Below are 12,363 nucleotides of genomic sequence, written 5' to 3'. Positions count from 1 at the left end.
CAGGAAACACTTTCACTGGCAAGTCTGTGGCGAGCCTTGGAACCTCAGAGGGCCACATAACTGGGAGGAAAAATAAATAATTTAAACCCACAGATTACGTGCACAATGGTAACTCCCAGCAGAGAAGTAGTGCAGACGCCCGCATCCGCTGCTAGCAAGCGGGGGCTGGGCAGGGAGGTGGGGGCCGGACAGGGAGGCGTGGGCTGCATTGTTTAGAGTAAGGACTGGGCCTGAATGCCCTGACAGCAATCTGAGGGAGCTAACTTGAGATAGCAAAGCAGACTGTGGGACAGCTACCACGCAAAAAGCCCTAACCTAAGACTCTGCCAGACCCGCTCACAGAACAAAGGACTGAGCAGAGCTAGCCGGCTGCAGACGGACCATCCCCCGCCGGAGACAGGCAGGTGAGGGCAGCCAGAGCCGGAAGGGGGCAATCACCGCCCCAGAGAGGCAGAGGGTCGCAGCCAGAGATCAGCTCACCAGAAGAGACACGGCACACCTGAGAAGGTGCACCGGTTGTCTACCCAGAAAACCAAACGGCAGTGATGGGGGAGGTGATAAGTCACAGCGAATGCGCTTGCCAAACACCTGGTCACCTGAGCTGCTCAGACCGGGGAAGGGCACAAAACACAGGCCCAACTGAGTCTGTGCCTTTGAGGAGTACCCGAGTACCTGAACCTGAGTGGCTTAGACCTGGGAAATGCATACAACCCAGCGCTGGCCTCAGACAGTTCCCAGCAGAGCAACCTAGAGCCTGAGCAGTATAGAAAGGGAAAGCACACACGCCGTGAGCGGGGGCAAACCCAGTGTGGCTGAGACATTGCGAGCACACGCCAGTGTTGTTTGCTTGCAGCGTTCCTCCCTCCCCACAGCACGACTGAACAAGCGAGCCTAAAAAAGTGACCACCACCGCCCCCTTGTGTCAGGGTGGAAATTAGACACTGAAGAGACCAGCAAACAGAAGAAGCTAAAACAGAGGGAACTGCCTTGGAAGTGACAGATGGAGAAGTCTTGAGGCTACTGTAAGAATAAGACTGAAAACCAGAGGCAGGAAGCTTAAGTCCAAATCCTGAGAACACCAGAGAACTCCTGAATCCAGGGAACATTAATCAATAGGAGCTCATCAAACGCCTCCAAATCTATACTGAAACCAAGCACCACCCAAGGGCCAACAAGTTCCAGAGCAAGACATATCATGCAAATTCTCCAGCAACACAGGAACATAGCCCTGAGCTTCAATATACAGGCTGTCCAAAGTCACTCCAAACCCACTGACATCTCATAACTCATTACTGGACACTTCATTGCACTCCAGAGAGAAGAAATCCAGCTCCACCCACCAGAACACCGACACAAGCTTCCCTAACCAGGAAACCTTGACAAGCCACCCATCCAACCCCACCCACAGCAAGGAAACTCCACAATAAAGAGAACTCCACAAACTGCCAGAATATGGAAAGGCCACCCCAAACACAGCAATATAAACAAAATGAAGAGGCAGAGAAATACCCAGCAGGTAAAAGAACAGGATAAACGCCCACCAAACCAAACAAAAGAGGAAGAGATAGGGACTCTACCTGATAAAGAATTCCGAATGATAGTAAAGATGATCCAAAATCTTGAAAACAAAATGGAGTTACAGATAAATAACCTGGAGACAAGGATTGAGAAGATGCAAGAAAGGTTTAACAAGGACCTGGAAGAAATAAAGAGTTAATATATAACGTATAATGCAATAAATGAGATAAAGAACACTCTGGAGGGAACCAACAGTAGAATAATGGAGGTGGAAGATAGGATAAGTGAGGTAGAAGATAGACTGGTAGAAATAAATGAAACGGAGAGGAAAAAAGAAAAATGAATTAAAAGAGGACAGTCTCAGAGACCTTTGGGACAATGTTAAATGCCCCAACATTTGAATCATAGGAATCCCAGAAGAAGACAAGAAGAAAGACCATGAGAAAATACTTGAGGAGATAATAGTTGAAAACTTCCTTAAAATGGGGAAGGAAATAATCACCCAAGTACAAGAAACCCAGAGAGTCTCAAACAGGATAAACCCAAGGCGAAACACCCCAAGACACATATGAATCAAATTAACAAAGATCAATCACAAAGAACAAATATTAAAAGCAGCAAGGGAAAAACAACAAATAACACACAAGGGGATTCCTATAAGGATACTAGCTGATCTTTCAATAGAAACTCTTCAGGCCAGGAGGGAATGGCAGGACATACTTAAAGTGATGAAAGAAAATAACCTACAGCCCAGATGACTGTGCCCAGCAAGGATCTCATTCAAATATGAAGGAGAAATCAAAAACTTTACAGACAAGCAAAAGCTGAGAAAATTCAGCACCACCAAACCAGTTCTCCAACAAATGCTAAAGGATCTTCTCTAGACAGGAAACACAGAAAGGGTGTATAAACTCGAACCCAAAACAATAAAGTAAATGGCAACAGGATCAAGCTTATCAATAATTACCTTAAACATAAATGGGTTGAATGCCCCAACCAAAAGACAAAGACTAGTTGAATGGATACAAAAACAAGACCCATATATATGTTGTCTACAAGAGGCCCACCTTGAAACAAGGGACACATACAGACTGAAAGTGAAGGGCTGGAAAAAGATATTCCTTGCAAATAGAGGCCAAAAGAAAGCAGGAATAGGAATACTCATATCAGATAAAATAGACTTTAAAACAAAGGTTGTGAAAAGAGACAAAGAGGGAAACTACATAATGATCAAAGGATCAATCCAAGAAGAAGATATAACAATTATAAATATTTATGCACCCAACATAGGAGCACCACAATATGTAAGACAATTACTAACAAGTATGAAAGGGGAAATTAACAACAAAGCAATAATAGTGGGAGACTTTAATAACCCACTCACACCTATGGATAGATCAACTAAACAGAAAATTGACAAGGAAACACAAACGTTAAATGATACAATAGACCAGTTAGACCTAATTGATATCTATAGGACATTTCACTCCAAAACAATGAATATCACCTTTTTCTCAAGCACACATGGAACCTTCTCCAGGATAGATCACATCCTGGGCTATAAATCTAGCCTTGGTAAATTCAAAAAAATTGAAATCATTCTAAGCATCTTTTCTGACCACAATGCAGTAAGATTAGATCTCAATTATGGGAGAAAAACTCTTAAAAATTCCAACATATGGAGGCTGAACAACACGCTGCTGAATAACCAACAAATCACAGAAGAAATAAAAAATAAATCAAAATATGCATAGAAACAAATGAAAATGAAAACACAACAACCCAAAACCTGTGGGACACCATAAAAGCAGTGCCAAGGGGAAGGTCATAGCAATACAGGCATACCTCAAGACACACAAAAAAAAGTCAAATAAATAACCTAACTCTACACAAAGGTCCATCTAGTCAAGGCTATGGTTTTTCCAGTTGTCATATATGGATGTGAGAGTTGGACTGTGAAGAAAGCTGATCACCAAAGAATTGATACTTTTGAACTGTGGTGTTGGAGAAGACTCTTGAGAGTCCCTTGGACTGCAAGGAGATCCAACCAGTCCATTCTAAAGGAGATCAGTCCTGGGTGTTCATTGGAAGGACTGATGCTAAAGCTGAAACTCCAATACTTTGGCCACCTCATGCGAAGAGTTGACTCACTGGAAAAGACTCTGATGCTGGGAGGGACTGGGGGCAGGAGGAGAATGGGATGACAGAGAATGAGATGGCTGGATGGCATCACCGACTTGATGGACATGAGTTTGAGTGAACTCTGGGAGTTGGTGATGGACAGGGAGGCCTGGCGTGCTGTGATTCATGGGGTCGCAAAGAGTCAGACACAACTGAGTAACTGAACTGAACACCTAAAGCAACTAGAAAAGGAAGAAATGAAGAACCCCAGGGTTAGGAGAAGGAAAGAAATCTTAAAAATTAGGGCAGAAATAGATGCAAAAGAAAAGAGACCATAGCAAAAATCAACAAAGCCAAAAGCTGCTTCTTTGAGAGGTTAAATAAAATTGACAAACCACTAGCCAGACTCATCAAGAAATAAAGGGAGAAAAATCAAATCAGCAAAATTAGAAATGAAAATGGAGAGATCACAACAGACAACACAGAAATACAAAGGATCATAAGAGACTACTATCAGCAATTATATGCCAATAAAATGGACAGCTTGGAAGAAATGGACACATTCTTAGAAAAGTACAACTTTCAAAAACTGAACCAGGAAGAAATAGAAAATCTTAACAGACCCATCACAAGCACAGAAGTTGAAACATTAATCAGAAATCTTCCAGCAAACAAAAGCCCAGGTCCAGACGGCTTCACAACTGAATTCTACCAAAAATTTAGAGAAGAGCTAAAACCTTCTCAAACTCCTCCAGAAAACTGCAGAGGAAGAGAAAGTTCCAAACTCATTCTATGAAGCCACCATCACCCTAATACCAATACCTAACAAAGATGCCACAAAAAAAGAAAACTACAGGCCAATATCATTGATGAACATAGATGCAAAAATCCTTAACAAAATTCTAGCAATCAGAATCCAAGAACATATTAAAAAGATCATACATCATGACCAAGTGGGCTTTATCCCAGGGATGCAAGGATTCTTCAATATCCACAATGCAATCATTGTAATACACCACATTAACAAATTGAAAAATAAAAGCCATATGATTATCTCAATAGATGCAGAGAAAGCCTTTGACAAAATTCAACATCAATTTATGATAAAAAAAAACCCCTCCAGAAAGCAGAAATAGAAGGAACATACCTCAACATAATAAAAGCTATATATAACAAACCCACAGCAAACATTATCCTCAGTGGTGAACAATTGAAAGCATTTTCCCTAAAGTCAGGAACAAGACAAGGGTGCCCACTCTCATCACTATTATTCAACATAGTTTTGGAAGTTTTGGCCACAGCAATCAGAGCAGAAAAAGAAATAAAAGAAATCCAGATTGGAAAAGAAGAAGTAAACCTCTCACTCTTTGCAGATGACATGATCCCTGCAGATGACATGATCCTCTACATAGAAAACCCTAAAGACTCCAACAGAAAATTACTAGAATATAGTAAAGTTGCAGGATATAAAATCAACACACAGAAATCCCTTGCATTCCTATACACTAATAATAAGAAATTAGAGGAATTAAGGAAACAATTCCATTTACCATTGCAACAAAAAGAATAAAGTACTTAGGAATATATCTACCTAAAGAAACAAAAGACCTATATATAGAAAACTATAAAACACTGGTGAAAGAAATCAAAGAGGACACTAATAGATGGAGAAATATACTGTGTTCATGGATTGGAAGAATCAATATAGTGAAAATGAGTATACTACTCAAAGCAATCTATAGATTCAGTGCAATCCCTATCAAGCTACCAATGGTATTTTTCACAGAGCTAGAACAAATAATTTCACAATTTGTATGGAAATACAAAAAAACCTCGAATAACCAAAGCAATCTTGAGAAAGAAGAATGGAACTGGGGGAATCAACCTGCCGGACTTCAGGCTTTACTACAAAGCCAGCGTCATCAAGACAGTATGGTACTGGCACAAAGACAGAAGTATAGATCAATGGAACAAAATAGAAAGCCCAGAGATAAATCCACGCACCTATGGACACCTTATCTTTGACAAAGGAGGCAAGAATATACAATGGAGAAAAGACAATCTCTTTAACAAGTGGTGCTGGGAAAACTGGTCAGCCACTTGTAAAAGAATGAAACTAGAACACTCCCTAACACCATACACAAAAATAAACTCAAAATGGATTAACGATCTAAATGTAAGACCAGAAACTATAGAACTCCTAGAAGAGAACATAGGCAAAACACTCTCCTACATAAATCACAGTAGGATCCTCCATGACCCACCTCCCAGAATATTGGAAATAAAAGCAAAAATAAACAAATGGGACCTAATTAAAAGTAAAAGCTTCTGCACAGCAAAGGAAACTATAAGCAAGGTGAAAAGACAGCCTTCAGAATGGGAGAAAATAATAGCAAATGAAGCAACTGACAAAGGATTAATCTCAAAAATATACAAGCAACTCCTGCAGCTCAATTCCAGAAAAATAAACGACCCAATCAAAAAATGGGCCAAAGAACTAAACAGACATTTCTCCAAAGAATACAGATGGCTAACACACACATGAAAAGATGCTCAACACCACTTATTATCAGAGAAATGCAAATCAAACCCACAATGAGGTACCATTTCATGCCAGTCAGAATGGCTGCTATACAAAAGTCTACAAGCAATAAATGCTGGAGAGGGTGTGGAGAAAAGGGAACCCTCTTACACTGTTGGTGGGAATGCAAGCTAGTACAGCCACTATGGAGAACAGTGTGAAGATTCCTTAAACAACTGGAAATAGAACTGCCATATGACCCAGCAATCCCACTGTTGGGCATACACACCGAGGAAACCAGAATTGAAAGAGACACATGTACTCCAATGTTCATCGCAGAACTGTTTATAATAGCCAGGACATGGAAACAACCTAGATGTCCATCAGGAGATGGATGGATAAGAAAGCTGTGGTACATATACACAGTGGAATATTTCTCAGCCATTAAAAAGAATACACTTGAATCAGTTCTAATGAGGTGGATGAAACTGGAGCCTATTATACAGTGAAGTAAGCCAGAAAGAAAAACACCAATACAGTATGCTGCTGCTGCTAAGTCACTTCAGTTGTGTCTGACTCTGTGCGACCCCATAGATGGCAGCCCGCTAGGCTCCCCCGTCCCTGGGATTCTCCAGGCAAGAACACTGGAGTGAGTTGCCATTTCCTTCTCCAATACATGAAAGTGAAAAGTGAAAGTGAAGTTGCTCAGTCGTGTCCAACTCTTAGTGACCCCATGGACTGCAGCCCACCAGGCTCCTCTGTCCATGGGATTTGCCAGGCAAGAGCACTGGAGTGGGGTGCCACTGCCTTCTCCGCCAATACAGTATAATAACGCATGTATATGGAATTTAGAAAGATGGAAATGATAACCCTGTATACGAGACAGCAAAAGAGACACAGATGTATAGAACAGTCTTTTGGACTCTGTGGGAGAGGGCAAGGGTGGGATGATTTGGGAGAATGGCATTGAAACATGTATATTATCATATGTGAAACGAATCGCCAGTCCAGGTTTGATGCATGATACAGGATGCTTGGGGCTGGTGCACTGGGATGACTCAGAAGGATGGGATGGGGAGGGAGGTGGGAGGGGGGTTCAGGATGGGGAACACATGTACACCTATTGTGGATTCATGTCAATGTATGGCAAAACCAATACAATATTGTAAAGTAATTAGCCTCCAATTAAAATAAATAAATTTATATCAAAAATAAAATATGAAGTCGCATCAAGGAAAAACTAAAAAAAAAAAAAAAATTAAGCTCAATTCATGGGTGGAGGGGGAGCCTTCCCAGGCAGGCCCCAGATAATTTCCAAACAGAGCAGATGACAGTGTGGCTTATGAAAACACCCCGAGCCAAGAAGCACACAGTAAGTCCTGCTCCTTGTTTTGCTGGCTGAGCCCAGCCCCACTGGACACCCTTGAAGAAGCCTTCATTCTTTCTTGCTCCTGCTTCTGGGTCACCTTGACCTAGGCCAGTGGTGGAGATGGCTGCTCTGGTCTCAGGCCCTTGGCAGTATGGACGAACACCCTCCCCAGCTGGGAGTTTACCTTCTGCTCTGTTGGGGATGGTGAGATGGGTGAGTGTGAACTCATCCCACTTCCTCCCCAGGGCCGGCATTGGGACCTCAGCCCGGAAGCTGTTTTTTGCACCTCCACTTGCTCTCAGGACACGGCTTTGGGGTCTGTCAGACCTGGGTTCAAATCTCAGTTCTACAAAACTAGCCAGGGGGTCTTCGGCAAGACATTTAACCTCTGTATTCCTTGGTTTCCTCACCAGTAAAATGGGATTGATAACAGTACTGACCTTGTGGAATCATGTTGTGATGATTAAATGAAGTAATGCATAGGTGGTACTGGACTCAGTATTTTTATCTATTATTAGAGTGCCTTCTTTTAAGTAACAGATCACATGGACCATAGATTCTTTTTTTTTTCTTAAATTTTTTAAATTGTAAAGTTGTTTTACAATGAAGTGTTAGTCTCCGCTGTCCAACAAAGTGAAGCAGCTATATGTATACATCTATCCCCTCCTTCTTGGACCTCCTCCCACCCCACTCCATCCTACCCCTCTAGGTCATCACAGAACACTGAGCTGAGCTCCTTGTGCTATACAGCAGCTTCCCACTAGCTAGATATTTTACACATGGTAGTGTATACATATCCATCCCAATCTCCCAATTCATCCCACCCTACCCCTGTCATGAACCATAGATTCTTAATCTGGATCTCCTGCGGGGGGGCAGAGATGGCTCTGGGGGGCTGTGAGTTCCCTAACATCATAAGTAAGATTGTCTGAGGTCGTACCCAGATATGAGTATTTTTAGGGAGAATAAGGGTCATTGCTGTTGGCGAATTTTTCTGGGTGTTTTTGACCCCTACTCTAAGGGGTCCCAGGCATGGTACTAGGCTCAGTAGGTCAGAAAAAGAAGTAGTCACGAGCCTTAGCTGTCTTGGGCAGTGCCACCATGGAGGAGGTGTGTGTGGCATTTTTGCTTTGTCTCCCTTATTTTCTATGACCCCTTTTGTTTCATCCAGTTTTTCTTTTGTCACTTTATTTTTTGGTTGTTTAAACTTTTAATTTTTTCATCTACCTGTTTTTCTTTCTTGAATGGAAAGAAGCACTTGGGAGAGAGTTTATAAGAGAAAACACTTGTTAAGTTTCCCAGGGTGGGTGGGTGGATGTGGGGTGTGTGTGTGTGTTAAAAAAAAAAATCAAAGATTCCTCCACACACCCACAGTGTGGAAGGCCATTTTAGGAATTAAATGAGAAGCACGTGTGTGCACTGCACAGCATGTGGGCTGGTGCATTTAAGTGTACAAAGTGGCAGGACTCATTATCATTAAACTTAATTGGATTGTGCTGGTGGAGTGAAAGCTCTGATACATGTGTCAGCAATCTGTGAAGTGGGTGGGGGACATATAGCCTCAGTGTCTCTTCACATTGACCTCTGTGAAATGCAAGAACATCACGCAACGTTAATGTCCATATCTGCCCAGTCACCTTGTGCTAAAGGTGGACCCAGACAACTAAACTGCTAATGCCCTCAGTGCTTTGGCCATAGGGATCTATCTTCTTTAGCTCTGCACAGATTTCTTACCTATTCACTGAGGTTCAATGCTAAAGTCCCTTTAATAGCTCCATTCGCACAAAGCATTTGGGGTCAACACTATTCCTCTATTCCAGGAGAGGCTGGCTAAAATTGGCTTTCCCCCAAAGTGTAAGCTGTACAAGTAGTTTCTTTGGATGGGGATCCCAGGAAGCCCTGGCAGGAGAATGGAGAAATGAGGCAGAGGAAGAAAGCCAATGAGGAGGATGTTAATGAGCAGGTTACCTCCGTGGGCTATTGGAGTTCAGTGCTGCTGAGGACTTATGTTGGGGGCCAGTATAGAACATGACTCAGATTTGTCCCATTGTAATTGTAAAGATGCTGGAGGTATTAATCCACTATCACCTGTTTGTGATTGGTTGAGGGCTGTAACCAGGGGTGGCCTGCCCTGTGCATGCATCACGCAAGCTCATGCTGCAGGAGGAAACCCTCAGGCAATGTGGCAGGATCTCAGGGTTAGCAGCCATCTGCTGAATGGGTCCAGGCTGGTGACTGCCATATCTGCATGGGGCTGGCCCTTCGTGGTCCTCCTGAGTTGGGGTAAAACATTGCTCTGAGCCATCAGACAACCATGAGTGAAAACTTTATTGCTCCAAACACTTTCTGTAAATGTCACCAACACCCAACATGGGCAAATATATAAAAAGCACAACCTATTGTACAGTCATTCCCACTCCTTGGCTAATGTGCTGTACACATGATTCCTGGGCCTCGTCACTGGCACGACAGATGCATTTCAGGGGCAGCAGCTGCATTTGTCTGATGCCCCTTTACAGATGCAGCCCCGGGCACACTTGGCGCAGCCCGGGGGGCAGCAAGGACAGCAGCCTGAAAGGGACAGGAGAGGGACAAGATGAATTTTGGGTCATCACCCTTATCTGACAGCTTCCCCCTGTACCACTTAGCAGGAAGTAGAAAAAGAAGAACATGTCACACATAGGATCTGATCTACATGAGCAAAAAAAAAAAAAACTGGGACAGGAAGTGGTGGGATGTTTAGAGCTGGAAGGAAACTCAGGGGTCACCCACAGTCCATCAGAGGCCAGGGAGGGGAAAGGGTTGGCCTGAGAGTATTGGACAGTGGCCGATCCATAACACCAGGCTGGTACACTTTCCTCTTCACTACTGGGTTGGCTGGAACCTTCTCTCAGTCCTCTTCCTCTCTAAACACCTGGAATGGATGCCCCAGGTGGGCTGCAGTCCAGGGGACTCAGCTTTCATTTCGGCTCTCTCCCAAATGGGAAAAAGGCACCCAGGAACCCTTCCATCCCACCACGGCTGGAGGGTGGTGGATGGCAAAAACAGACTCTCCTAGCTCCTGGCCAGCAGTGCCCGTGGGCCCCAGACTCACTTTTTCGACATGTTTTACAGCTGCAAGTTGTGCATTTGCAGTTGTCTCCACAGGCGCAGGTTCCTCCTAAGAAGAAAGGGCAGAGCCACAAACACGAGTGTCAAGGTGGAGGGGGCACACAGGCTTGATGCAGGCCATCATGGTGCCAGGGGGTCTGGGGTGCCCTTGGGCAGAGGCTGGACAAGAGTGTGAATATGCTGCTGAGAATCACCCCAGGGGTGAAGACCGTCCAGTGGTTCCCAGTCACAGTGCATGGTCGGAAACTGGGAGGCTACATCAGCATCCCCAGGGGTACTCATTAAGATGCATTCTGATTCATAGGTCTGGGTGGGGAAAGGGAGTCAGTATTTTTCAAAAGCAACCCAGATGATTCTGATGCACCATCAGGTTTGAGAACAACTAGGTTAGGCCAATGGGCTTCCCTGGTGGCTCAGACAGTGATGAATCTGCCTGCAATGCAGGAGACCTGGGTTTGATTCCTAAGTTTGGAAGATCCCCAGAGAAGGGAATGATGACCCACTCCAGTATTCCTGCCTGGAGAATCCCATGGACAGAGGAGCCTGACAGGCTACAGTCCATGGGGTTGCAAAGAGCTGGACACGACTGAGCAACTAACACTGCCCAAGGTCCTCTGGGGACTGTCAAAGCCCTTAATACCATCCTCACACTTTCAAGATATCAGGCAAGATGAAATCCTAAATGGGTAGGAGGAAGAGCAAAGACTATAAACCAGCCCAAAGCAAGAGCCATAGCTACTACTAGTTTCCATATCATAAAACCATCTATATTTTTAAAAAATCATCTTACTTATTGCTTTGAGTATCAAGATACTGGAAGCTTCTGTAAACTTTTGGGTAAGTTTTGGGGACAGACCAGGGAAGCTTGTGAGATTTCTTGATACCATTTCCCAAGGTCACAAAACCCAAGGTGGCTCTAAACCAAAACGTTGCTTCTCCTGGCCAACACGCTTCCATGGAATTAAGCAGTTTTCAGACTCAGGAGTTCACATATGCTTCTAATAACTCCTCGGACATCTGCAAAAGCTTCATGATTTTAGCACTTTCACAGACACCCTGGAAGGTGCGCAGCTGGGAATGAGTAACCCTAGTTTTCAGATGAAGAAACTGAGGCTTGGAAATAAGTATCAGGAGTAGATGGAAGCAATGAACCAAAAGCAGATTGCCCTGGGCCAGAGCTCTTTCCCTTCTGCCCCGGTGGCTGCCCTCAGAGGCTTGCCCCTAGGTCCCCTCATGGTCATTCCTAAGCCAGGTTATTAATTCTAGTAAATCAAGCTGGTATCCAGCAGAGAACGGGTGCTGCCCCAGAGGTGGCCAGTCTGAGACAAGCCCCATTGGTGCCTCTAATTGGAAGAAGAGAACCATTGATCCCAGTCCTGCAGCCTCTCTGTAGGGAACTGGTGAGAGATCGCAGAATCCCAGGGCGGGCATCCTTACTCACCAGACATGCAGGTGCATTCCCCGGAGTCCATGGTCCAAGCGGCTGAGAGGCTCCGGCGTGGTCACAGCTGGGGAAGGGAGGCTGATGAGCAGTCGCCAGAGGCTCCTTATTTATAGCCATGTGGGTGTATACCTGGCCTCACCCCACCTCTCCCTGGGGCCAGACGCCCTGCACACGGCCCAGCCATGGGCTGGGGGTTGGCAGAGGAGAAGGTGAGCCGTGCAGTCATTTAGGTGGCTTTTCACAAGGAGTGCAGGGGGCTGTACCTGCCCACCTGCCAAG

General features: G+C 44.4%; 1 protein-coding gene across 1 annotated transcript; it reads right to left on the bottom strand.

Annotated features, from left to right (window-relative positions):
• Window positions 1–9,871: 9,871 nt before the first annotated feature.
• Window positions 9,872–12,152, bottom strand: LOC148774406 (metallothionein-4). The gene is made up of 3 exons (XM_088830153.1): window positions 12,082–12,152; window positions 10,624–10,689; window positions 9,872–10,100 (listed from the first exon to the last, which is right to left on the bottom strand). The coding sequence occupies exons 1-3, from the start codon at window positions 12,110–12,112 to the stop codon at window positions 10,009–10,011; spliced, it is 189 nt and encodes a 62-aa protein (XP_088686279.1). The 5' UTR covers window positions 12,113–12,152; the 3' UTR covers window positions 9,872–10,008.
• Window positions 12,153–12,363: the final 211 nt, after the last annotated feature.

The sequence above is a fragment of the Moschus berezovskii genome, chromosome 22 (assembly GCF_049115385.1).
Source record: "Moschus berezovskii isolate FMDL1 chromosome 22, NW_MosBer_1.0, whole genome shotgun sequence".
NCBI lineage: Eukaryota > Metazoa > Chordata > Mammalia > Artiodactyla > Moschidae > Moschus > Moschus berezovskii.
The sequence above is the reverse complement of the archived record's forward strand: the minus strand, read 5'-3'. Positions and strand labels throughout refer to the sequence as shown.

What these genes read in the sequence shown, in the direction of transcription:
- LOC148774406 (XM_088830153.1), bottom strand. Translation starts at nt 12,112, where the DNA reads ATGGACTCCGGGGAATGCACCTGCATGTCTG. An exon ending in GGAATGCACCTGCATGTCTG is followed by an intron (nt 10,690 to 12,081) that starts GTGAGTAAGGAT and finishes CTTTCTTCTTAG; the next exon opens with GAGGAACCTGCGCCTGTGGA. An exon ending in CTGTAAAACATGTCGAAAAA is followed by an intron (nt 10,101 to 10,623) that starts GTGAGTCTGGGG and finishes TGTCCCTTTCAG; the next exon opens with GCTGCTGTCCTTGCTGCCCC.